The 28,000-nt window shown below is 39.4% G+C and overlaps 1 protein-coding gene across 1 annotated transcript; it reads left to right on the top strand.

The window, feature by feature from the left end:
* Positions 1-27,971, top strand: HABP4 (hyaluronan binding protein 4). The gene is made up of 8 exons (XM_075136832.1): positions 1-474; positions 10,105-10,252; positions 11,171-11,332; positions 11,525-11,596; positions 13,394-13,477; positions 20,582-20,750; positions 22,528-22,710; positions 23,783-27,971. Exons 1-8 carry the CDS (start codon positions 186-188, stop codon positions 23,837-23,839), a joined length of 1,164 nt encoding a protein of 387 aa, XP_074992933.1. The 5' UTR covers positions 1-185; the 3' UTR covers positions 23,840-27,971.
* Positions 27,972-28,000: the final 29 nt, after the last annotated feature.

The raw sequence follows: 28,000 nt of genomic DNA, 5'->3' as shown, positions 1-28,000 counted from the left end.
GGCAAGGGCAATGGTGGGGCAGTGTAGGTAGTGCCGAGCCGGGGCCGGGGCCGGGGCCGGCGCGACGGCCGTTCCCCTGTCGCTGTCCCCCGCCGCGCGCGTTGGTTCAGCCCTGCGCAGGGGCAGCCCCGGGGACCGCCGCCGCAGCGCCGGCAGCGCGGGGGGGCGGGGAGTTGTCCGGGGCGATGATGAAGGGGACGGTGGGCAGCCCGGTGGCTGCCGTCATGCAGGAGAGCTTCGGTTGCGCCGTCGCCAACCGCTTTTACCAGCTCCTGGACGACGAGTCGGACCCCTTCGACATCCTGCGCGAGGCCGAGCGCCGCCAGCAGCAGCGCAAGAAGCGGGACGAGGCGGCGGCAGCGGCCGCCAGGAGAGCCGGTCCCGGCGGCAGGGCGGGCGGCGGCAAGAGGGAGTCCCAGAAGGAGCGCAAGCAGCCCGGGAGTCCCCCCGCGCCTGGGGGGCCGCCGCAGCTCGGTACGCCGGCGGCGCCTTCTCAGCGGGGCGAGGCCGGGGGGCGGTGGCGCCTCAGCGGGCGCCGGGGCGGGCGGGGGGGTGCGGCCGGCTTTCCTGAGGAGTGGGGTCCCGGCGGCGTGGTGCCGGTGCGGGCAGCCCGGGCCCTGCAGCGGCGCGGCTCGCCGCTGGCTCCGCGCTTGCCCGGCCTCCGGGCAGCCGTGGTGTGGCGTGCAGCGGCTTGTCGGAGCCCGGTCAAAGGAGGCTGAGAAAACCCGGTTTATTGTACTTTTGTCGTTGTGAATGCATCCCTGACAGTCCGCGTGGGGAAACAAGTGGCAACCGGAGCGGTACTGCGGGTGGCCGTGCTTGGGCACGCTCCCGACGCGGTCTTGCGGAGCTCTCCCAGCCCACGCCGGAGGCTTCAGAAGGGAAACGGGCCTTCGGGCGTGTAAATGAAAACTTCAGAAGTGTCCTAAGAGACAAATGGAAGAGCATTAACTCTGCCACTGCAGCATCCGTAGTTTTCCTGCTGGTTTAGCATCTCTGTTGATGCATTTCGTCGCTTGTCGCCCTGGCCATTTTTCTTCGGTGTTTGACGCTTCCAGGCTTGTTTTCTTGGTACCTGTGAGTTTTCTGGCACTTCGACTTCTTCAAGGTTCTTACCTGGTGTTGAGCTTCAGGATGCTGGATTCAGTATCTAAAGTATCTCAGTGCTGGCTGATGGTTTCCAAATATTGAGAATCTCTGCACAGAAGGCTCTCGTTGTACCCTCTTGAGTTGTTGTAAATTCCCATTCTCCTGCAGTGAGTAATGAAGCCTAACTCATTAAATGTTCTTAAGATATTAATTTCTTCCTGTAGTAAAAGCTCCTGTTAAACTCACAGTAACTGAACTGTGTGTTTTAATGCCCTAGAAAAAGGTGTGGCCTTTGAATCGAGGTGGTTGATCCATCAAATCTTTGCCAGTGCTACCAATTCTATTGCTTAGACTTACAGTCTTGCACTACGCCAACAGCGATTATTTGACCTTGTGCAGCAGTTAATGAGCATCTTTGTAGAGGATGATCTTAACAAGTTTTCACTGTCCCTTTGGACAGTTGTATGAAACTCGTCTTTTGAGATTCCTCTGTGGTTGTTATGTGACTTTGTCAGAGATCTCTGCCTGTGAGACCAATACTCACACTAGTAGCAGGCTTATTTTATTTGAAGGGTACTTTGCTGTGGCTGTCCACAGAAGGCGAAGGAGCCTGTTCAGTGAACAGCAGAGTCTCAAGTTTTGATGAAAAAATTCTTGAACAAGAACTGGTGGTTATCAGTAACGTACCAGGAGCGTAGAAGTATGTGAAGAGCATTCTTTACCTCGTACTTGTCTATAGGTATCTTAAGCATACAGGTTCTGAGTATAATTCTGTGGTAATGCACAATAACCCAGTGGAGTCTCTTTGACTATTTTCTGCTACCGTGATACTAAGAAACCCAGTTTCTCATATGGAGCATCAGGCATGTGCATCGTGTTTTAATTTCCTGCTAATTTAAAATGGAGAAAAGACTGCTGGCTTATAGTAGCCTTTGTGAAAGTGAATTAACATCTATCTTAAGAAGAGTTACTTGCTCTGAAAAATGCCGCGCACTTTCTTTTTTAAAGAAAGTGGCTATGCTGGATTTTGTGTGCACTGTATGTTTATGCCTTGGGCTTGTTGTAAAGTAAAGGACTGTAAATTTATAGTGCTCAAGATGCTAAACCAGGGCAGAGCTGAGACTTGGTCCTGTCTGCATGCTGCTCCTTTGGATGTGCTGTCTTAGCAAGCCTGCTCTGAAGGACAGAGATCACCTTAGATCAGACTTAGGGCAAATAAAGTGTTGGCATAGCTGACAAATTCAAAGCAAGTGGCGGGCTGAGAGAAAAATACAGGGTTTTTTGGAAGGGTGGGGTAGGTTTTTATTTGGGCCATACAAAGTTGAGTTGTTATACAGGATTCAACCAAGAAACTTCCGGATACAGTAAAAGATTTAGGGAGCTATCAGCTTAACTGTTGAGAATGAGTAACCACTCGGGAAGGTCCTTGTACCAGCTCAATTTGGTGTAAAGCTTTTGATGATGGGCACACTGCTAGAAGAGTGCACCTCTGTTTGGATAAATAAATAATATTGATTAAAATTACTAAATTGTGAGACTAAGGACTAAACTTGTATTTAAAAAAAAATTAAAATATTTTGTTTCCACTCTTTCTTGGCGATTCCCCCCCCCTCCCCCCCCCCCCCCCCCAGATTTCAGGCATAACTCCCTCTAATTTCATTTCACTGATTAGGAATTAAACACCATAAAGAAGCATCTAGACCCATCTGAACAGCTGGATCAGATTCTGGTATTACAGTTGAAATGATAAAATGCGGTCTGTATTGTACTAGTGTTCATAGAATCATCACAGAACAGCCCAGGTTGGAATGGACCTGGAAGGATTGTCTGGTCCAACCTTTCCTGGGAAAGGCAGCCTAGAAGAGATCATCTAGCACCCTGTCCAATCGCATTTTGAAAACCTCCAGTGACAGGGACTCTACCATGTCCCTGGGAAGTTGTTCCAGTGAATGATTGTTATCACTTTCTTTCTGATGCTGAGATGAAACGGCTTCTTGTGCAACTTGTACCTGTTGCCCCTTGTCTTCTCCGTGTGGCTCCTTGTGAAGAGAGAGCCTCCATCCTCTTTGTAGCTGCCCTTCTGGTACTGGACTACTGTGATGTGGTCCCCCCTGAGTCTTCTCTTCTCCAGGAAGAAGAGACCTAACTCCTTTGTCACAGGGCAGGAGTCATCTTTATGGCCCTCCTTTGGACCCTCTCCAGACTGTTTTATCTAATTACTGGGGTGTTTTGCTTGTTTGGGATACAAAAAGTGTTGCTAAAAGTTTCATTATTTTTGTTTTACTATTGTATTATTTCTTGAGCATATTAAATCTGAACATAATAGTCTTTACCTTTAGAAAGACTTGAAACAAGCCTAGTCTTCGATCTTGCAATATATAAAAAGTTTTTCAGTAGTTTTAGAGACTTCTTTCGGTGTTATGTTTTGATGTTAGAGTGGAAGGTTTATTCGCAAAGTTCTGTAAGTCGACATTTTTATACTTAGTTCTTCACTGCCTTTTCCAGAGGAGTTTCTACTTAATTTCTGGAGATGTTTTTAATTTGAAGCAAACCTCCTAAGAGGACTTCGCTAGATAAACCATTACTTTGACCTTTAGAATCTAAACTGTTTATCATGAATTGACACAACTGTAAGGAGACTATTTTTTAATCTATCTTTAAGGAGAAAATGCACTCATTTCATAGCCTACGAAAACCTACACTTTTGACCTTGATGATGTATTTTTTCTCTTTTACTGACTGTGTTGTTTTGTGATTTTTAGACTGTATGCTGAGAATTTGGGTAAAGGTTGTTTATTAATAATTGCTCTTAATAATTGCACCACTTAATGTTAACTCAGTTTGTTCTTAACACAGTGACCAAACTGCATTTGCCAGCTCTTTATTCAAAAGGCCCAGCTGCAGAGCTTGCATTCCTTACCGGTCCAGGCAAATTAAATTTGTTGATCATGCAGTAATAACCTCTGTTCTGTTGAAATCTCTAAACCTTTGTTGCTAATACCTCTAAAAGGTTTTCTTCTTTCATGTACATTTGATGACTCGTGTAACATTTAGATGTAGTTCCTGAATACTACGTGTTTGAGTTTTTAGCTATGGTTTTAAGTTAATATGGCACGGAATGTTTCTTGGGAATTTTATCTTCCCCTGACGGCAATTTTCTTCTTTTTAAATAATTTATTCCGATATCATTCTTTCAGCTACACAGTCATAAGGAATGTCCAGAGGAAAGCTGCATAGGCAATTCTGTAACTGAGCACTGGCACACATGAAAACAAAATACCGCAGAATAGAGTCTAACTCCATGTGTCTTTCTCTGGTGTGTTGCGTGCAATAGCTGAAGCCTTTTTTTGTATTTTGGGGTACTGTGGTGGTATTCTGCAAATTGTGTAATTAGCCATGCTTTAGTTCACAAAATTAATTGCCTGAAGTTTGGAATTAAGATCACATGGGCACACACATGCAAAAGGGAGGAAGTAAGATTGTGCAGTCTTAAATCTGCTATGCTCTGAAATGTAGCAAAATAAGTCCCTGAGAGTGTGAACTGTCTTTTACTATTTCCAGTATGCAGCTTTATTGTAAAGGAAGATCAGTTGTCCATTATAGGTATTACTGTGTTACTGAGATGGTAATAAAGTAGTGTCTTTGCATGCAGCCATGATTAATGACAGAAATCCTTGAATTACAGCACAATTTCTCCACTTGCCCTCATTCCAGACCAACTGGAGCAGTATTCCTGTTTGGTTTTTGTACTTGCTTATCTCCTCTGAACTCCCATTAAATTGTTTCTTGAGGCTCAGATTTTTTTCATTTAAAAATGAGCTATTAAGCTGAAAGCAGAGGCAAGAAGGGTCTCTTGGAATATGTGGAAAGAGAGATTTAAATTTAGGACCAGTGATCGTGCTGCTCTTAGCACAATCTAAGAAGGCAGCTGAAACTTGTCTGAAATGGAAAATTTTAAGCAGTTTAAATTTTTTATTTTGTGTATGCGTAGGTGGGTGGGAAGTCTATGCTAAAAGAGCAGTGAGAGGGATCAATAACTGAAGTTTGCTGGCATAAGGTTATTTAGTCCAGTAGAAGAAGAGTTGCAGGGCAATGACACAAATTACATACTGTAAATGAGCTATAAAATGTCAGAGGAAATTCACTATCAGTAAGTGTAGAGTAATACATGTGGGAGAACATGGATCGAGGTGGGGGGCAGCATTGCAAGCTGTACTGCAACATGAAAGATTTTTCGAATTCAAACTATTGTAGTTTAGGAAATACATCTTGGAGTCATTGGGGCTGTTAAGTGTAGAACAGCAGGTCTATTTCCAGTTGCTATCTAGGAGAGAAGCGGTGTTGGGAATTAGTGAGGTAGCAGTAGCAAGGAAAATAGAAAAGTTGTTACGCCTTTGAAGGAATCTCGCCTTCCCACGTCTTGAAGTGTGTCTGCTCTTTTGGTGACCTCAAAGATGTTAAAACTAGAAAAAGCACACTAGAGTGACATGCGTGATGGAATTTACGGAATGATCTATGTATTGGGAGAAACTTACATTAAGGTGGTTGTTTTGAGAGGAGGTATCTGAGGTTACAAAAGGAGAACTGCAGGTGAGACTTGGAGAAGGCAAAGAACGTTTATTGTTTCTTATTTTACGGAAATAAAGGGATATAATTTCAGACAGGTTTTGTGAAATAAGGAGGAAGAATGCTTTTTCTACAGAGACTGTAATTGGTCTGTGGCACTTCTTGCCATAGGGTGACGTTGATATATCAAAGCATGTATCTATTCAGACAGCAGTCTGGGTAAAGATATGCCAGCCCATATGTGGATCTGTCTTCCATAAATCAATGCTTATAATCTTTGAGTCAGAAAACCTCTAAGGTTAGATTGCCAAGTGGAAAGTATTTTGTCATTGCTTTTTTCTTTCTTCAAATACATGCCATAAGATACACAAGTCTCTCATCTGGCTGCTATGGTTGCTCTAATGTTCATCCTAATTGAATCAAAACTACACTCAGTTTGCCTTTGCTCTGTTCCCGTGCATGCTACTTGGGCAAAATAGAAAAAACCTCTTTGTTTGGCAGTTCCTCATCCCAGGCTGCAGTTGTGGAAATGGAGTATTGACGGAATCGTCTCACTGGGTTTATGTCACCTATTTTGGTGGGGTGAGTTGGTCTCAGGCTTGTGAGAATTCATAAAACACTACGATGCAGCATTGTCAGCTGGATTTTAGGTCAGAATGCGAGGTTTTGGTGCTCTTTGCAGCAGTAATCTCCCTCAGCCTGTGAATTGCATGCCAGCTGCCACCCTCACCTGCCATGCTCCTTACATAAGGGAATGGGGGAAACAGAGCAAGATTTCTGCTGTTGTTTGTAGTCACTGATAGCAGTTGCAAGCTGGGCTCCTTGTGGTGTTTGTCTAAAGTTAAGGTTTGCAGCACAAAAAAACTTTTATCCCTTAAAACTAAAAATCAAAAAAAAGATGAGCTTGCTGTCTCTGTGGGGGCCAGTGAAGAGCCCAGAAAACCTAGAAAACTATCTCTTCCCAAGCAAAAGTCCCACTTGTTTGCATTGTTTTAAATCCATCTGTTAATACATAGATATCCAGTGTCTGGGAAAGCAGGCAATGCAGATCTTAAAAATACAGTTTCTGCTTTCCCAGTTGCATGTGATACATGCTTATTAAAAACAGTTTTCTAGAAAGTCTTCCTATCTAAATGCTGCGGTGTAAACAAAACTAATACTGATAGTAAAGTATTATTGTGGGGAAAGTGAAAACTACTTAAGTACGTTAGCTCTGTATGATTTAGAGTTTTAACAACAGCTCATAAAACTGGGCTTTTTTCTTCAGAGATGTCTAGTTCTAGTACCTAGTAATTTAGTATTTACAGATGTCTTTCTAATATTAGCTCCGCTGCTTCTTCTGGGGGGAAAAAAAAACAAAGCTGGGTCTGTTGAAACAGTTTAAGCATCGGATTTCTTTTCTGATTCCTCAGTTTAGAAAGTAAAGCGACAGGCAACTCAGCTGACAGACTGGGCTGCTGCAGTAACCTCCTGGGGAAGCGGTGGTGACGTAGGGAATGGCGGGCAACATCTTCGGCTGAATACAGATTGCAGATGTAACTGTAAAACACGGGAAAACCATCTTAAAGAGAGGCTAAACTTGGTAACTAGGAAAGAGCTATCTTTAGTTTTCAGCACGATGTTTGTAAGACCTCAAGTAGATGATCCACAAAACTCCAGAGCTTTTTTTGTGGTTTTGAAGAAAACCTGCATACCAGTCTATATATCCAAACAAACAGACAAAATTGGGGTGTACTTGGAGAGGTAGTTAATGAGCATTCAAAGCGTAGCCCAGTTCTTTTTAAGTGAAAGCTATTATGGCAGTGCTATACGATTGCTCATGTTTTTGGTTTTTTTTGTTGTTCCCCCGCCCCCTCCCCCAAGGTGGCCTTTCAGCTCCTTAAATAAAAATGAGTCTGCATTGGGACAGACATATGACAGAGGATTAAAATTGGATCGCTTATGCTACCACTGCTGCCGAGCTCCAGTTTAGTTTGCCCTTATATGCAGAGCTGAAAGTTGTGCTGGTATTTGAACTGGTGCACAAGCAGGTCACAAGCTTCTGCCCTGAGGGTGACTCGGCTTATTAGAGAGGTGTAGTTGTTGCGTATGGTTTTAATCCACTGCTGCATGTCTGTCAAACCAGTTAAAAATGTTTTTATACAGGTAATAAGTGCCACAAATAATCTTTCTCGTATTTAAAATCCATCTGCAGTAATTATAGCCACCGGTTAGAATCAAAGTGAAATAGCCTTGCACTGAAATCAGAGTAGAGCTGACCGCTTTGTCTAGCGTGGTCAGTGCTAGTGACATGCAATACACGGGCGTATCTGGCAAGAAGACTTGTTTTGAAGTACTTTTAAGTGGTACTGGCTAACAGAACCAGAGACTGTCTTTTTAAAATGACTTTTGCATTTTCATTTTTTTGGCACTGCTGTACTAGTTCTAAGGAGGTCTTTGAATCTGAAGGTGAAATTGAGGTTAATACTAAGGTTAGTAAGGTTAATACTAAGTACGACTACTAAGTAGTCTCTGACTACTGCATCCTTGCCAAGTTATTCTGTTTAGAATAACTAATGTTTCTGATAGCCAGTGAGAGGCTCAAAAATAAATAAAAATGCAGTTTCTATTGCAGTTGCGCATTCAGATTCAACCAAAATAAGTAAAAATGAGATCAGAAATGAGGAGTCACTTTTTCCAGGGCAAGATTCCAATTTGGAATTAACACTTGTTTAGTTGGGTTATGTAGTTGAGATGTGCATAGAGCAGACATGTTTCCCAACAGCATGTACAATTCTGTATTCTTTATAACTTTGCTTTTTATTAAAGCATCCTAGTTTGAAAAACTTACTCAGAAACTGATTTCAAAAGTTGTCTTTATCCAGAGATTACATCGTAATTTCTGGGACGTAAATATGCTTGCTGCTTTAAGGATCAAGCAACTCCAAATCTTGAGAAGAGAGAGAATTACTGGAATATATTATGTCAAGTGGTTTGTAGTTTAAAGAAAACCAAAGCTAGAGTTGCGTCTGCAGCACAAATAAAACTATCTTCTGTGTACAGATACGACTGTCCTTGCTGCATAACAAAAAGCTTTATTTACCACTCTTCTACCTTATTCACTGAGTGGATAGTTCTTTGAAGTTTTCTTTTTAAAGATGGTGTTACAGACTTCATGCTTGCCACCTAAGCTTTGATCAGAGATCTTATACCGGCATTTCTGCGGAGCTATGAATTAATTTGTATCTTAATATTGTGACAGAGAATAGGCTTTTTTCTCTTTATGTGCTAGCAACAGAGGCCCAGTAGCCAGGACTGTCACTTGTCCACTAACCTGAGTTCAGTAACTTGCGCAGCATTGCACAATGTGCACAAGGTGCTTCTTGTGGAAAGAATAGCTCAGCTCCGTTGATCTGAGAGCAGTGTTTCTGTAGTTCCTTGCTTGATTAACTTAAACCAACACCTTTTTCAGCCAATAGTGTAAGTATAGGGGCCTAGCAGACAAAAGGCTTGCTTGCTTCTGGAGAACTTTGTCCTAAATAGAGCACAGAATTTGGGAAAATGGGGAAGGAAGCACATAATGAACTTTAATCTTACGCTAGATGTATATGGGTTGAGGATAACCTGAGTTTATTCTCACTCACAATACACAATTTCTCTGCATTCAACTCTGCCCAACCTGTTCTTCCTTAACCCTGACAATGTCCAAAGAAACCCCCCAAAAGCTTAAATACGCTTTATCTTGGAATATGTTGACATTCTAGAATCAATTAGTGGTGTTGGAGCCTTTGTACTTCCTGCTTGAGTTTCTGCTACAGTGACTTGTAGTGTTGGTGAATAGTCCTCTCCTCCATAGAACAGTAGCAGAAGGAGGTGACTTGCTTCTGGTTGTTGGATACCATAGTCGTGAGCTTAAAGTAGAGGTGCAGCTCAGACTTCTAAATTCAGCTCATCTGGCAGGAGGTCTGTTGTCTCATATCAACAACTAGTGCCTGTTTCTAACTGTCCTCCTCTTTCCCCCTTCATTGCTCCTGCAACCATCTTGCAATTCATGTCTTCCATTGAAACTTCTCTACCCTGTCCTGTAGTACACTAGCAAGATTCTTGAGAGAACATGAGAGAAGCAGTTTTTGTTCTCCGTTTCTGTGACTAATGTGAGCAAAATGAGATTTGTCTTCTCTGGAAATGTCTGAGCTGTGTCAACACCCATAGTATATTTGCCTGAGGCAGGTTGATCAATACAGAAGGGAAAATAAGTAGATGTCTTTGAAAAAGACAATGTCTGGCAACATTAACTGTAAGTGCTTTTAATATTTTGGTGGACTTGGGATTGGAGAGAGCAAAGCAGAAGACTGTAAGGTGTAAGCAACTCATTTCAGTCAGTAGTTTGGTAACTGCAATTTAGTTATTATTAGTAATAACTAATAACTACTAATAATTAGTAATCTATATGTGTGTGTGTGTGTGTAGGCCAGAAGCGAGCACCTAAGCGGGGAGAACAGCAAGGATTCAATAACAGAGGAGCAGAGGTGAAACAAGACAAAACTGAATGGAGACCATCTTTCAGGGAATACCGTTCCTATGAAACAGAAAGACAAGCAGAATTCACAGTGGAAAGGTATGTATAATACAGGGAGAACTAAGGTGCCTCATGGAGGATCTGCAGAGGGGTGGGAAGGGAAAGACTTAACCTAAAAACAGATCTAGTAGCCAGATGTAACCTGAAGGCATAGTTGCATTATTAATGTATAGATTTGTTGCAAGATGACTTAGTTCATGCCTGTCAGAGCTGTAATTTTGGCTTCTTTGCAGATTGATTTGGAGCAGTTTTGTTAAATGTTAGAAATATAGGGCAAAACTGAAAAGTGTAAAGATCTGAAAACATAACCCCTAGTCTGCAACATAGATGTTCCTTTCTGAGCTCGTGTACCAAGCTTTGCAGAACATATGGTGCAGGTTCTAAGTTGAATGGGTTTTACTGTTCAAACTGAAAATAAACCTGTCATACTATTTATTGCTTGGACAGTGAACGCATATCAATTTTGCTTTCTTTATAAGTACTAGAAAATTCTACCTAAACCTTTAATGCTTGAGAGTGTGGCTGTTCTTACTTTACGTCACAATAGTTGTTATTTAACAAGTTCCCTGAAATTTTTAGCAGTTGCATATAAATCTGGATTTAGACAGTGGAGCTACTGCCTGATAAAGTTGCTGAAGATTTGACAGCTTTATAGTGTTTTATTTAACTTCTCTAGTGTTTTCAGTATTACCCATAGACATCTGAACTTTCTATTCCTGTTATCTGTAATAATTCCCCCTGAGTTCAGTTTACGTCCCTTTTTAATGACAAAACTAATACAACTGTACTGTGTGCTGTGTAAAGATACACTCTAAGCAGTGTTGTACAGCTGCTGTTGTACAGTAGCTCTCATATACTGATGTCTCTCACAGCTGCACAAATACAACCATATGAATTCTTTTCTCCTTCTTAACTGTTCTGTAGGAACAAAAATCTGACTAGAAATCTTCTTTTTAGACCAGTTGAAAGATTAGATCGTGAAAGGCCAATAAGAGGTCGTGGCGGAGGAAGAGGTGGAATGCGAGGTAGAGGAAGAGGTAGTGGAATAAATAGAAGTTTCGATGGCTTTGACCAAAGAGGAAAACGGGAATTTGAAAGACACAGTGGGTCTGATAAAACGTAAGTGTTCTGTGTGCTGCTTTTTACTTGGTATACAAGTAAACAATAGTCGGCACTGCAGTAATGTCTCTTAAGTATTCTGTTCCCTTCTTCTGTATCCAAGTTGGCTGGCAAAAAGTGAATACTGGTTTTAGTTTGAGGTCCTAATGAAAAAAAGCTCTTAAACTCACAGAACCCTGTTTCTGTTTCTAGAGGAATGAAAGCAGATGACAAAAAGGGTGGAGGAGGAGCGCGCAACTGGGGAACGGTTAAAGATGATACAAGGTACAACATATACTTGTGCCGCACCGTAGATAGTCATTTTCTGTAGCCCACCTTAGATCATTATTTTCTGTTCATCAGTTTCATGTCTGTTTTGAGCTTTATAAGCCTTGCTTTCTATTAATTGTTGTGATGAATGTTGTTGTGATTAACGTAGTTTTACAGTTTTGTGAACTTGTCTCCTTCATGAGATTAAATTGTAGTAAAAGCATGGGGATGTTTCTTCGGTTAAGACTGCCAAAATCTTTTGATTGGGACCAAGTTGTCTTTTAATTGAAATAAGTTACGACTTTTCTCAATAGTCAAGGAACTGGGACTCTGGTATTTAATGGCATTGCTACAAAATGCTGATTAAAAGATTGAAATTCTGTTAGTGGGTTGAAAGTCCAGTCTCTTTTTCTCAAGTTGTATGTATCATTTCTAAATTGCAAAACTGTAATACAATTCAGTGTGGCTCTAGAGGTAATATTTAGCTGATTCTACCACTGAAATACACTTTAAAGTGCACAGGAGGATCAGTAACAGAATGTGATGGCTTCTTAATGGTCAGATCAAAAAAACCTGGGAATTTTCATCAATTCTGTATTTCTCTTACTGGTTTCTGTTCAGATTTGTGAAAAGCTCACTGGAAATGTCAGGTTTTGTCCATTCTTTCCACCTAGCAATATACTACTCTTTCCAGTAGCTTTTGTTCTCATGTGCATCTAGAACTCTTTAATTGAAGGCTGATAAAGGACAGAGAAAAGGCATCACTTTGAACTTACAGCAAACATCTTTGCCCACATGCACATTCATTCACAAAATTGTTTTAAAAATAAAATTTTGTTTTTAAAACTTACATCGTGGATTCAGGTAATCTGGCTAAAAGGCTGAAAAATACAGCCTTGATGGGTAATAATTTTGGGGCTTCATATTCCAAGTTCTTCTGAAAGGTTGTACTAACTTCAATCTCTTCTATAATATTTCATACTAAAAGATTGGTTAGGTACTCTGGCTTTTCAAAACAAAGGATTAGCTAGGTTAACATAGTTCTGAGCCGATAGCACAGAATTAGCACAAAAGCACAAAACTAGCTTCTGTAGGATGTCAGGGAAGGTTGTGAGAACTTCATAAAGTGCAAGAAATATAAGATCCTTTATATTTATTCTCCCTAGTTAAGTTTTTTTTTTAGTTCAGTAGCATCAGAACTTACGATATAAACATGAGATATCAATGTGGTGATGTGGTGTGTGTGGTAGAAGTGACATTAAATTGGAGTTGTCTAAGCAATTCTAAAAGCATGTCTGTGCCTTAATTGTACTCTGATGCATCGAAGCTAGAAGGTGTTAATTTTAAATACGTATGCCTACCAGTGGAATGGAAGTAAGTATGCTACTCTTCTCATTTGACAGTGAACTAATGTCTGTGTTACAAAAAATACAAACTTGGAATATGAATTTTGCCGTTTAATTTCAACTTTAATAGTTGAAAAGAAACAGAAATGCAAACCCAAACATCAGTGATGCACTGTAATCAAGTACTGATATTAGTGTTCACGATTGAATTATTTTGTCTTCATGCCTGCTTTTCACTTTTTTTGATTAAAAGTACGTAGACGTCGGATTTTCTAATACTTCTCATATTGTTAGTTGCTCAACTAGTCACTTAGTAGATCTACTGCCTGCTTATGATCCTAGATTTTTTCTCCTCTATTTTTTTCCCTTCCTAAGGTATTCTGGAAAAAAGTGATGTATTGATCTGCAAGGTTCTTTTCCAGTGTGACCTGTGAAGACTTAGTGGTTTTTTTGTTTACTGTTTTAGTGGGATGGAACAGACTGCTCCTGTGGAAGAGACTGCAGAAACAGCTGAGCAGCCAGGGGCATCTGAAGGAGAGCCTCTGAACAAGTACAGTCTGACTAAAATATTTTCTTTCTAAATGCAAAGAAAACAATTGACTGTTACTGATATACCTGTATTGGGAGGCATACTTGAAATGTGAACTGTGAAGTTTTGCTAGTGCACATATTTAAAAATAGAAAAGCTTTGTCTATATTTATGAGTCAAGAAAATGCATCCCTAATTCTGACTAAAGCTTGGTTTATACAGCTGCAGATTGCATTTAATTGCCAGTGATGCTTATGTTCCTAAAATTGGTGATAATTTAAGGAGGAGCTACGTATTGTCTGTTACCTTTTTAACTTGGCTGATTTGTAAAAACTACCCTGCTTTTTGAAGTTCTCTATGAGAAAAAGGCATTCAGGGTGCCTATGCAATCGTACAAACACAATTAAAATACACTAAGATAAAAGTCTCTACGTCAGTATTCACCAATCACTAATGTCATGCAGTTATCATCTATTCATGAAGGGCCCTATAGAACTTGAAAAACTTGCTGGAAATGGTCTTGCAGTGAGCCTTAGGAGTAGGGAGAGAGAAATCTGCCCCTTGCCTTCTGGCTTTCATTCTTATCAGCGTCCGGTGAGAATTTACTTCACAGCAAATAAACACTGACTTAAGAAAAAGTAACTGGACAATCTTGTCCAAGTAAGAGACTTCAAAGAATAATCAAATAGCATCTAGTGAATATCTCCTAATGAGTGAAAGAGGATCAGTGCAATATGTCAGCCTTCTCTTCTGCTATGAAGAGAAATTAGGTTGCTATGAAGCTTTTTTTTACCTAGTGATGCAGCTCCAGTTAGTAGTGGTTCATTTCTTAATTATAAAGCTGACTAGATTACAAAACCTGTTTTATATGTTCAGGTTGTATAACCCTGTAAGAAGTTGAGTTGATATAGCTTTGATTCTTTTAATTTTAAACTAGCTTTTAATGTATAGCTAAAGGTGTGTATACATGAGGAAATGTGTCTCTGAAATTGAATGACTATGATTGAATTTCTAGAAAACTGTTTCTAGACTAACTTAAATCAAATGGGTAGTGTAGATAAACTGTTAAAAATGTACTATATTAGCTAAATATGGGAACAGTTACTCAGCTTTTTTTGTCAAATACCTTCACTTGTTTCAGACTTGTATTTGTTTCTACTCCAATTCAGGCTCTTTGTGGATGTGTCCTGGTATCAGTTCCTTGTAGAGCCTAAGGCATGAGAAGTATATATAGTGGCAAAGGCATCTGACAGAATCTGCCAGTTGTCTTTAATGCTTTTACCTTTCTCAGAGATCACTAGGTATTTGGTCAGACTGTGAGCCTTTCTGGAGATTTTACTCCTCTTCATGCTTCTAAAAAAAGCTTCGTTTAGGAATAGTCCACTGAAATCCATAAGATTCAAAAATGCATGTAACCTACAAGTACAAAATTCTGCATCATATGTATTCTTTTCAGGGTGATAAATATTGTCCTGAAGACTCACAAATCTGTATACAAAATACGAATTACATATACCTCATTGCACTTACCTTTGGGGTTAGTGTCAGCTTGGTGACTCTATGTATTTTAAAATAGGAGACATTGTGCGAATAGTAAGGGATGGTTGTACGGCATACACCTTAATAAGGTGCAATTATTTTTGTTGTTCTTTTAATATTTAAAAGCAAAAGCTGGTGGGCTATGCTTTTCAGGCTTCAGGATGTATTTTAAGGTCTTGTATGCTTAGATTGCCCGTGCTCTCCAGAGTTGTTGGATTCTGGCAGGTAACATACACCAGCAAAAGATTCTAGCTAGGCTACCTTCTGCTTTTGCTACAGCCTCAATACTGAAGGTGTAGGGGTGTGTGTGCTTAAGCTTCTGCTGGGATTGTTCTCATTTTGACTCTTAAAGGTGGCGACTCCAAGCAATCAATTTCTTTTCTACTGCTTTATTGCAGCTGTGTGCTTGTATTGAGGAAGAGATGGAAAATGTGGGTTTGTTTCTTCTCTGATTCTCTTTCCTGTTGTAACTGTTTCCATTTAAAAGAAAAAAAAGTATTCCTGGAAGTTGGGAATAATCTGTCTGCATGGAGATATTGTATAGCTTTCTGATGTGGTACAGGCTAATTTCAATGCAACTCTGGAAAGACTTTTGTGGGCTTCTGTAACTTAGAAGGTCTTGCCTTCAGGACTGTTGTTGAGAAAAGAGTTAGTATTTGCAGAGTTATTTGCAGAGTTAGTATTTATTCTGTGGGATTTTCTTCCATTTCTTCACATAGGACTTTCTTCCTTTTTTGTGGAGCTATGTATTCTTCTGATCATTTAATAGGAAGCTTTCAAAATTTGTCTTCAAGTTTGCTGAGCTGTTTACTTCTCTTGTTTGTGGTGGGGTTATTTTTTTTAATAGTGACATAAAGCTATCCATAGACCAGGCCAGATCTTCGTAAGTATTTGGTTCAGTGTTTTTCTTCTCACACATTGCTGTTCTTGAGCTTCCATTTGCAGAGTATTGCAGGACAAGAGTTTATTTAATACTTCTATAATATAAATCAAGTTATTTCTTTCATATCTTCAAATTTCCTTGAGTGTATCAACAATATCTATCTCTGTTTATAGCATCCCAAACTGCATGCTAATAGTTGTGGTTTTTTTGCTGCAAGTAGTAAGTATAAAATATATAAGTAGTACAGCAGTATAAGCTTTCCTCACAGCTGCTTTCTGTTGAACTTGTCTTCACAGTCTGAACAATGTAACACAGTTGCGTTGACTGGTAATTCAAATGAATAGATTTTTCTTTTTATTCAGTACGACACATACTCTAATCAATTCCTATCAAAGGTATTTGCAGAGTTAGTATTTATTCTGTGGGGTTTTCTTCCATTTCTTCACATAGGACTTCCTTCCTTTTTTGTGGAGCTATGTATTCTTCTGATCATTTAATAGGAAGCTTTCAAAATTTGTTTGCTGAGCTATTTACTTCTCTTGTTTGATTTTTTGTTTGTTTGTTTTTTGTTGTTTTTTTAATAGTGACATAAAGCTATCATAGACCAGGCCAGATCCTCATTAGTATTTGGTTCAGTATTTTTCTTCTATACTTAACAACTAGGTTGTTGCTTGATCTTACCTTGTGTAAGTTTGAATTTTGCTGTAACTGGTAATGCTTCTGTAAATGATGTTTAATAGGAAAGATTCATGTCATTGATTTCTTGATAAAAGCTGAATAAAAATTTGCTTTGTGCAGCTGAATACAAAAACGGATTTGAATAAGACCCACTATGATTATTTTTAATTATATGAAAATAATCAGCCGAACAACTGACCTTCCATTTGCATTTCTTCTGCATATTGATGTAGACTGCTCACGTAGAACAACAAAGGTATGCACAGTAAACAAGGCATAGCTAGAGGGTTATGGTCACCCATTAAAAACACTGAAGCAGTAGGAACCATTACTGAAGACTCCCATTTGGTGTTTTGGTATGTACTTGCATTGTCAGTTCAGTTTGTTCATGTCCAGAGGCCGCGCTTAGATGTCTGGCAATATTTTGTAAGCATGATTTTTGCTGTGCCAAGGAGCTTATTAACTTGATTAATGAAAATGTACACCAAGCAGTTACTAAAAATGCATGAAGTTAGAAGGTAGAAAGTAATGCACAGAGTGCAGTTCCATGCAGGCTTGGTGCCCAAAATAACCTGCTACAGTTGAGTCTCTGTACAAAATGTGATATGCAGGTTCCTGTTGCTGTGCTTCACTAATGGGAGGTGTTTCGCCTTGGGAGTCTCAGCATCCTAAAACAAATTTGTATTGCTAATAACCTAGCAGTTGAAACCATCCTTTGGAGTAAAAATCAAACTGTGCTTTGCAGTTGAAAAACATTTGCAGTGTAAATGCACCAGTATTTCCTTTAGAACAGACAAGTGGTTGTTTGTGATAGATGTGTACTTTTCAAAGCAATACCCACGATTGCTTTTTTGAGAGGTCAATTTGCTGTGTAGTGAAATGTGCTCGTGTTGTCTTACGATCATAGAAGTTCAGACCTGAAAGGGGTCTTGCTGGCCGAAGGCATGACCAACCATACCTGTGCCGCTTCTCATACCTGTCTAGTTGATTTTAATGTCCTCTACTGATAGAGATTTCAATGTCCCTTGATGGTCTTTCCAATACTTTGAAAATATAAACTACTGTGTTTGGGTTTTTTTCTCCTGAGAGTCTTGCCTTAACGTCATGGATATGCAAAATTTTCTTTCTTTTTTTTTTTAGCATTATGTATGTTTCCTCCTCAGCATCTCTTTAAAGGCTTCCCATGTAGATCACTTATTTTAGACCTCATGCCTGTCTTGCAGTTCTATTCTGGACTTTCTACCTGTTCCCACATAGAAGACATTACTCAATTGAGACTTTGTTCCACCCTATCAGCAGTGACATCTGTTCCAGACAAAACTGTTGATGATCCTTATAACACTACGCTGTTGCAGAAGGGACAAATGCTGTTGTTAAAGTTCAGCTTGACTGGGTTACCTGCACAGTTTGGGGGGTTGGGGCCCCTCATTCAGAGCTTCTACCTTGCTAGTGGTTCTTGTGTTTGGGTGGCTGATACTTTTGCCTGAGAGTATGTATTTCTACTTGTCGTTGGGACTTCCTGGTGGTGGTTGTTTTGGTTGTTTGTTTTCAGATCACTTGGTCTCTTTAGCATCTCATACCACTGGTCAGTCCTTCAGTATTCTTGAACGCTTGCCCTATTGCCCTTCTCTTTCGCAAGCTTTATGCCATAGAAAATGCAGTAAATGTATTATATATTATACTGCAGAACTGCACAGAGCTGTCCTTAAAGCTCCACTCAAATGCTTGTTTTTCTTTTGCAAATTGAAAGATTGATAGCTACTTCTCAAGTACTTGTTGCAACAAGTTCTGTATCTTTCTACAGCTCTCACCAAGGACTAATGTGGTGAAAACTTAATGGGAGAGGAGGACAAAAGACTTCCTAAAGTTCAGATATGCAATTTACTGATTCTGTCCTGAGGTAGTGGCTTAGGAAGAAATTAAACCAATTTAATAAACCCCCTTTTTATTAGTTTACTTTCTCTTTTCTTCTTTCTCAGGTGCTTGCAACTAGTCTTGTTTTTCCAACACCCAAAACTGAAGCTTCAGATAATTGGTCAAAAATTATCTGGCTTCTCATTCTTGAGGACAACAAATTGAAATGTTTGGGGTGCAACTGATTCTTAATGCTCTTACACATGGAACAGTATCTGTTGGTGTTTTTCCAGAAGTAGCTGCATCTTTCACCAGTACCTTTTATTTAACTCAGTAAACTGGTTAATTTTTTTCTTAACAATCCTTCTAATATAATTTCAGATCTTCTTAATCAGTATGGAACTACAAACTGCTTACCAGTCTTTTAACCTTTAACTTCTGGTTGATATAGCTGGAATTTTCAAAATAACAGGGCATGAAGGCATGTCATAGGGTAGGCATATAGTACAGGACTTGCATATTTTTTATTTACTTTTTCTGCAAAGTGCATTTAAAACTGTTCATCCTAGAACCAAAATTAAGGGCTGTCTTACTGTTCAGTTCTGCTTCTACCTGTCATATGCTGGGTGCTTCAGGAAAATATTGTATAATTTTGACTGGCAAGAAATAGAATGGTTCTCTGCAAGATGAAGTAGGAAGAGGGAGCAGGCCTGTTCCTATATAGGCTAGTTCTAAATGTACAGAACACTCCCAACAAACATGTGTATTCTGATGGGGTGCTTGTACAACTTCAAAACCAAAATGCACAGTTCACTGACTGTCATTTGACTCTGCATCTTTCCATGAGAAAATAAATTTCCAACTTGCATCTAATCAATTATGTATTTACATTGGAAAAATCGTCAGCGTTTGGTAGAAGAAGACTTGGAACTGCGATTGAATGAGGAAAAACAAAACCATAGTTCTCCCACCGGAAGGGACCTAATGAAAGGGTTTTCTGGAAAAATCAATGTTGGGGAAATACTTAACCAACTTCAACTGCTATTGCAATGCGTAACAGTTTTGTGTGGGAGAAGGGAAAAATGGTTTCCCAACTGTCTGGGAGTAATCAGTGCAGTTTTTCCTGTAGTTCATGGTATTTGACTTATTTCTGCAGCAAACAATTATGGTGATGAAACGAGTTGTGCTCCCTGCATGTGGTGCTGTTTAGTAGGGAATAGCTTTCTGCAAATATCATTAAAAGGTACACCTGTAGTATACTCTAATAGCTGCTGGTCCTGGGCAAGCCAGTCTTGGTCAACATCAGAAAAGTGGCAGAAGAGTAGTCAAGCAGCGATGAGTGGAGAAGAATCTTTAGTATTGTCTTAGGTATCTTGTCTTACGAATACAGACATAAGGCCTTGGACTTCTGTCTTCACAGTTCAAAAATATGCAGAGGCAGACTCCGATGTACTCTATATGTTTTCCTTGAACATACCATCATTATTGCACTTTGTGACAAATTAAAATTGGCCTAGGATTAATCTGATTTTGCCAGGTGATAAATACTGTCTCCTTGTGTGCTACTACATCTGACAAAAGAAATCAAAGAAGCATCTTGTGAAATTTACAAAGGAAATGTTAATAATTACCTGGAAGATCCCATGGTGTGACCATCGTGTCTTTTTGATGACTGAAAGCTGCACTGAAACATGAATCTATCTCATATTGTCATCCTGCAGTACGAGTCAATAAAACCATGCAACTGGGGTATTTTAAAACTGCTCGGTATGCTTTTTTTACTATGGCTATATTTGCTAGGAGTAGATTCACTATTAAACAGTAGAGTTGAGAATATGCCAGATCAAAAGACAGACTGGTGTTGTCTAGAATCCGAAGTGCTTGAACTTACGATGAGACTGGATAAATACCAGAACTTACTACAGGAGGCTGGAGACAGCATTTGCTCATATGGCTAATTTCAAACAGGCCATAAGTATATTTTCCAACTTACATTAATGTAAAACGCGCACATCAAGTTACTGTGGGGAGTAAGAGAAATTGAGGATAATAATTTGGTGAGAAACATTCCAAATGTTTTGTTTAGTATCCTTACTTTAGAGATTAGTGTTCTTGTTCATCCTGGCATGTTGCAAGCTAATGGTTTTTACTTTACAACTATAAACCTTTAGAGTTGCTGAAGGAGAGCCAATGGAAGAAATAGTTCAAGAAATGACGTTAGATGAGTGGAAAAATCTTCAGCAACAGAATCGACCAAAGCCTGAATTCAACATCCGGAAGCCAGAATCCACTGTTCCTTCCAAAGCAGTGGTGATTCACAAGTCAAAATATAGCGATGATGTAAGCATTGCCTCAGGAATTCTGTAAACTCTGCTTTATGCCTAGGGTTAGGAAACTGTCTCTATTCTTTTTCTACTAGTTCTAGTATAATCTGAACAGACTAGAAATCAGTATCTAAGCTTTGTTACTGTAATCACAGTATGTGTAATCACATATGTGCCCCAAAACTTGCTTTAAACTTACCGTCTGTTCATTTTCTTCTATCAGATCATCACCCCTATTTTGTATTCAAATACGTAATATATCAAGTTGTTCTACCTTACAGCTCAGTCTTAGCAATATAAAACTTGTGTCCTTGCTGCTGCCACCTATGTAAATCTCTGGTAATACTGCCAGAGAAACTTGGTTTACTAAGCACTTCTTATCCTAACTTCGAATCCTGTTTAGCTTACTTGCCAGTATACACTTGCACATATATATGAAACTTGGGGTTTGGCATCTATTAGTCTGGATGCTAAGTGCCCCATTTCTCATCTGTGCTGGATCCCAGCTTTCATTGGAATATATGATTTTTTTTTTTTTTCCTTGCCAGTTTTAGGGTCCTGCTTCTTAGAAGTAACTCTGGAAAGCTTGTTCTATAGTAATGTGCTTTTCCTCCCCTGCTTTTCCCTAACTTTTATTCCACCATACTACTAGGATTGAGATTGCAAGGACAACTTCTAGTTTATTGATATGATTGGGGAAAGAGGGGAGGCTTCTTTCACAGATTCTTGCTTATTTAGATTTCAGATTTTGGGGGTCACAGAAGTATGTGCATATACTTGTAGTCTAGCACGATGGAATTTTGATCTTTAAGGTCTCCATGCACGTATGAATACACATATCCTTTGTCTAGTTACAATATTAACATCAAAACTTGCAGATTTTTTAAGCCTTAATCACTTCAGGTCATTGAGCGCTTCCAGGGACAGACACTTAATACTGAAGTGACCTGCTTCTTTTTTAGCATGGCTTTTGGTGGTCAGTCACAGTTGCCATTATCCCCTCTTCCTTCTCTGAGGGAGATGGTGGTAGGGGTGGGGAGAATATCTTTCACAAGCTCTGAAGAGAGTATGCAAGTGTGTGAAGAGTGCATGCAAGTTTCTGTTCTTTTTGCCTGTAAAGTTTCTTGGCTGGCAGTATCAAGGGACCTTGTCAAAATGAACATAGAATAGGAGGTACAGGAACTGCATAACATGGACAAGTCAAACCCCTGTGTTAGACATCGAATAAAATAAGTGATTCATCGCTGTGTGGGATGAGTTTACATATGTGTTATCATTACTACCATGCACATTAAAATTATGATGGGAAATAGTCTTATATCCACTAGCTACTAGGAATACACAGAGTTAAAACAACAGTAATCTCATAGCTGCAGACAAATAGACTAATAGATCCGGTTAGTAGCCAAATACTGTGCTTTACTATGGCCTTCTAACCATTACTTGAAGGTAATTGTAGGACTGAGTAGAATCAGCTTAACCTGATTCTCTAGACCCTTAGAAAACCTCGTAGATGATACTTCTGAAAAACCTCTTCAGTGTTACGGAGGTGGTACAGAAGATTTTGTTGCCAGGGCTCTCTGAGCCAACAAAGAACTATCCCAGGCATCTGGGAAGCTACAATTGCCTCGCCTCTGTTAAAACCCTGTGCAAGTTAAGGCCTGTCTTCTATTCCGGATGTCATCTTGATTTATCTGCTGCTTAGTCTGTAATACAAGTGTGTGTGTGTATTATGTATCAGGGAGGGGAAAAGGTTGTGGAAGCTATAGGTTTTAACCAGATCTTCTTTTTAGTTGCAAAAAGAAGACTTTGAAGATGATTCTCATGTCTTTCGAAGACCAGTGAATGACATAACATCTCAGCTGGATATTAATTTTGGGAGTCTTTCTCGCCCTGGCCGTGGATCAAGAGGAGCACGAGGTGGTCGTGGTCGTGGCAGACGAGTTGAGGAGACAGGACCTCGACCAGAAGTAGTGGTAATGGTTTTTATGGTTTTTGTTGTTGTTTGCTTGGAGATTTTTTTGGTTGTTGGGGGGTGCGTGCGTGTCTGCCCCCTTTTGTGTGGAATTGCTGATTTCCGTAGTGACAGACTCGTTTTTAATTCCTGCCTCGTAGTTTGTTGGCCTGATTATTTTGAGTTCCTGACCCATGTCATGTTACTTTAAATACCAGTTCAGGCTCACAACTCTTAACACATAAATTTCAAAAGGTCTGATTACTAGTTGCTGTACTGGTAACTAGAGGAAAGTTACAATGAAGATTTGTTTCTGCAGTGAATTTTGATACAAATTGGGAAGTGATTAAAATGACTAAAGGCTTGTATCCCTTACAAAAAATTTCGGTATAGTACAGTAATAGTACTTTAATTACTGAGAGTGAGATCAGTAAATCTGGGATCCTACAGATGAAGACAGAATCCTATACAGCATCCTACAGAATGATATGAGTGTTCAATATAACCATTAAAAAAACTTCTGCTGACTTTTTTCTCTTAAAAAAAAAAAAAGACATTTGCACACTGAAAAATGACATCTTTATCCTTCATACTAACTAAAGGTCTCAGTTTACTTCTGTCTAGTATGAGTAAAATACTTTAAGGTTGGGAACTTACGGAATGATAAGGAAGTGATTTGATGCATTTCATCTGAATGAAAAAGGCTCTTTGTAATAATAGAGCGAGGAGTTTAAAACTACAATCTAGTATGTGCAGTAGCCTTAGAATGTAAAAAGATAATAATGCTGCTTCTAAAAACAGTATTTTGGGTGAGATTGCGTTACTTTTTTTTCTTCACTTCAGTGCTGCAGAACTTGTGATCTTCTGGTCCTCCCCAGGCAGCAGATCAGCATTATAAATACGTTCACACTGAAGAAATTACAGTAGTTGTAACTTCTGAGATAAATGCTTAGCATTTCTGTGATAGTGATGGATACAAAGCATTTAACTTGAATAGAAGAATGAATCCTTTTCAGGGTAAAATACATATACATAGCTGTCAGATGCTTTTGAAATGCATTCATTTTTATAAAGCTTCCTTTCTTACTTTATAGGTGCAGCTTGTTGCTCCAAATCCTGATGATCCTGAGGATTTTCCGGCTTTAGCTTGAAGAACCGTCATGAGTGGTGGCATCTCAAAGTAGCTTTGGTGTAGCTGTGAAAAGACCAGTTTTATGCTGGTGTGGATAAAGAAAGTCTGTTTCTACTGGAAAAGCTGTTTGGGTGTTTGGTGTGGAATGATTGCAGCCCTCTGCTAATGGAGCTAGGTTCTGGAGATACCAGTGGACTGGAATCCTGTCATGGGTTCCAGTATCTGCCTCCATTTGTGAAAACTGTGTGAAGGCTTACAGTACTTCACTAGAAGCCTTCAAATGAAGTTCAAGAGTACAGTGTTTAAAAATCTGTATATAGAGATTATATCAAGTTCTCCATGACATCATGGTGAAATGTAAACTGTACAACATGGTCTGCAATTGGGACTCTATTTCACTGTACATTTGAAAGCTGCTTTCCCTGTTTCTTTGAACAAAGTGTGTATTTCACACAGTCACAAGTTGCAGTTCTTCAGAGTTTGGCAAATAAAGGAAAGTGCTCATTGGTTTGGGTTAGAGGTATTATTTTCACAAGCCAAAGTAGCAGATTGAAGCTTTTGCTATTTGGATGTAGTCTGGGGGGAAAAAAAAAACCCAACCAAAAAAACCCCCAAACCTAAACAGCAGACCTTACTCACCCAAAACAGTGAACATCTCTCTAAACAGAAGTGATCTTTAAAATTAAGACAGCACAGATGCTTTTCATTGATAGCTAATCATAAGTCTTGCTTCAGTAACAAGATATAATCTGCAACTACTTTGAAGATGTTGAAGGAGAAGTAAAGTAAGAATTTTGAGCTAAACACAGAACTAAACTGTTAAGGAAGCTTTTAATTTTAGCAGGAGCGACTACAAAGAAAAATGTTTCATGTCTTACCAAGAAGTTTGTGTGACATTGGGGTTGAGGTGGGGTGTCCTTTCCCTGCAGCTTTAACATACTTCCTCACTTGAGCCAGATACCCTAACTTGTTCCCTGTCAAAGGGGACACTCAGAGCTGTTCTCGGGGATCTGGGAGAAACAAGGAAATGGTGCCAGAAGTGATGAGGGAAAAAAATGAGAGAACAACCACACTGGACATTTTGGAAGTAGCTGTCAGCCTCAAAGGAGTCTTCAAATACCTGCTCAACTTGAACTCATTCTTTCAATTTACTGGGAAAGCAGACGAATATAAACCACCTCTGTTTTTCCTGTTCTTTGCCTCACTTTGTTTTGTATCACTTCTAAGCAGTCTCCTTTGAGAGCAAGTAGTGGATGAGACTTGAAGAAAAACCTGTTTTGCTTTGGAGTAAGCTCTAAGAGTATTCAGAAACTTAAAGTAACTCTTACCTCAGTGGTAAGGCTTTACGCAAGTAGGATATAATCATCCTAGAAAGACTACTGACTCTTTTCTATGTGCTCCAAACAGGTGGTCTGCAAAGTAGTGCTGCTCTAAGGACTTTTCTTACATTGTTAAATTACTTATATGACAATTTGCTATAACATGAGATTTCAGATTCCACAAGGAGCTCATTTTAGTAGCATACAGATATACTCTGACAATCTGTAGTAGAAAGAATGTGCAAAAGCAAATGAAGTGTTGGTGTTAGAGGAACCCATGCTGCTGCTTTTTGAGTAACTGAACTGGATGAAATAACATAAATGACTCTTTCACCTTGTAGGAGCAAGCTACTACTTGAAATCACTGCTGCTGCTCTTTTAATAGCTGTTTGGGTATTTCTGCCAAAAAAGGCAATTTCATGATTGTGGAACAGAAGTGATTTTGTCTATGGTGGTTTTGGAATTTTTTTGCTTGTTCTTCCCTTCCTGTTTGCCTTATCCCATCGGACAGGGAAGGATGTATCTGAAATTTTATTTATGTTTTTGCTTGCAGGGATGAGTGTATGTGTAGGCTCACCTTTACAAGGCTCACCTCTATTTTCTGTCATGTTTTGAAGGTGTCGCCTCTTCTTTTACTAACACCTCTTTTTGCTAAGGAACGCAGTGAAATACTTAAAAGCAACCCTTTGTTTTTCTACTAAAAATTTGAAACCTTGCTATGCTACTGGGCTGAATCTGGTGTAATGCAGTTGGTTCAGTTCTGACTGTTCTTTGGGAAGGGTGAAAGGATTGTTTTATTTTTCAGTCTGGTTCCTGCTGCTGCAAAGTTACTGTTTACTCCTCTAACTTCGATCTGTTTTTCAAAACAGAATGACAAATAGGTTCTTTGGGGAATGCTTTAAAGGACTTGTCAAAATGTATTTCTATAATCAGCATTTGGTCAGCAGATCTAAAACTCCTGGTTTGGAGGAAAAAAAAAAAAGTAGGCTGGTTTTAAGACTGTTTAATAAAAAAAACCCCACAAACCCAAAACAAACAAACAAAAAACCCAGAACCCACCCAACCCAGAACTTTGTGAGAATGAAGTTTAGTATAGTTGGTTACTGCTCATTACATCAAAAGTGTTTTAGAGCAGCTAGGTGTGGCAATTTTCTTTTTCAACCTGTCAGACTTTAATATGGCTTAAGAGTTTCTCTAGTTGATAGTATCTAAGTATAGAGAAAAAATTATTAATTGTAAGTGGTGACAGTGATCTGATTCCTTTGCCTAACTGTGAAAAGAGAACTTACTAAATCTCAGTCTTCTGTCATATTTAAGGTACCAAAATAGCTGTATCTGTTAAGCACATGTCTGCTGCTAACAGCTACTCCTGGTTTAGCTTTACTTCTTCATGTAAAGCAAATGGTAGCAGGTGTAAATATATACACAAACACTAGTAAAACATGGCATGCATCCTAGAAAGAGATTAAATTGTGCTGCAGATCTTAGTCATGTAACTCTCTAATGCACTACTACATCTGCTACTACTCTGCTGTTAGGATTACAGTAGTGAGTAGCCTAGGAAACACTATTGCATTTCAGCTTTGAGTTTTAGATTAACGTAAATTACTGTAAGTTTGCAAAGAAAGGAATTCACCTCTCTCCACAACTGTCATGTATATATGACAGTGTTGATACTCTGTGGTCTGCTTGAATCGTATGTAGTACCATGATACAGGATTGGCAAGAGTATATTACTATGAAAATGCCTTTAAAGGAAAGAGGAGAGGAATGTCTGTGCTTAATATAAGAATACTAAAGAATAACTAAAAAGACTCAGAAGTAAAAAGCCCTGGTGAAAAACTTTAGTTGGTAAATAGGAATATTAGGCAATCGAGCCCATGGTTGATGAGCTTTCAGCTCTGGTTACACTCGTTCGTGTGAAACCAGGGCTGGGGGTATGCTCAGCCTTTGGGCGCAAAACCAAAATCTGTATCCCTAGTACACCTATGTCATTAAGAGTATTCTTAGATAATGTTCCTTTTTTTTTTTCCTTTCAGAGCTGTCACAGGCACATGTGCACATGCACACACATCCACAGAAAAATACATATACACACACACACATATATGCGCAGTATTGAAAGTAATGTAACACTGGCTCATTGTCACTGGATCAACAATTGAATGTGAAACATGGTTATCTTTGCAGAAAAAGTACATTTCAGTCACTGAATAACAGACTTGGAATTAGAGCGTTTCTCTTTCAGTAACATATGCTGGGCAAGTACTGAACAGTTTGTGCTTGGAGGGGGGAAACCTTCAATCTTTAGAAGAAGTAACAACTGTTTCACTTTGGGTCTATTACTTAGAATTTCATGTGAAATACATTAAATCTTCAGCTGGGTTTTATTTGTCTGCAAACAAATGCCTTTTTGAAGATGTGATGCAACAAACGTTGCAGGTATCTGCGTCTTCAAAGCAGCTTTAGATACTGCATCACATTTAATGGCAGTGTTATGTTTGAGACAAACCAGAACTTCACGAATTGAATAAAGTTTTTGCTCTCCCTGGTTGGGTAGCCAGTGTGAATATCCATATTCTGTGTTCTGTTGTCTCTACAACGTTTTACAGCTAGTTAACAGGACTCGGTAAGCTGCTGCCTGCTTTTAGCAATGGTAGTTCCTCTGTCTAGATTTGTACAGTAGTTACTATTTGAATGAAAGATACTGAGTTTTGCGTAATGTAATTGAATTAGGATAGCTTTGCCGAAAGGTAAAAATAGCAGCAACAAGGTACAGATTTATCCTCTTCTGGCAAGAGAAAGAATAAGTTGACATATTATAATCCAGGAATTCTGTGCGTGTTAGTTATATTTTATAT

This window comes from Calonectris borealis, chromosome Z, assembly GCF_964195595.1.
Source record: "Calonectris borealis chromosome Z, bCalBor7.hap1.2, whole genome shotgun sequence".
NCBI classification, from domain to species: domain Eukaryota; kingdom Metazoa; phylum Chordata; class Aves; order Procellariiformes; family Procellariidae; genus Calonectris; species Calonectris borealis.
Note: the sequence above shows the minus strand (reverse complement) of the source record. Positions and strands in the feature narration are given on the sequence as shown.

Coding starts and splice junctions, on each gene's coding strand:
- HABP4 (XM_075136832.1), top strand. CDS start 186: ATGATGAAGGGGACGGTGGGCAGCCCGGTGGCTGCCGTCATGCAGGAG. Junction 10,253..11,170: donor GCAGAATTCACAGTGGAAAG/GTATGTATAATA, acceptor TCTTCTTTTTAG/ACCAGTTGAAAGATTAGATC. Junction 11,333..11,524: donor CACAGTGGGTCTGATAAAAC/GTAAGTGTTCTG, acceptor TTCTGTTTCTAG/AGGAATGAAAGCAGATGACA.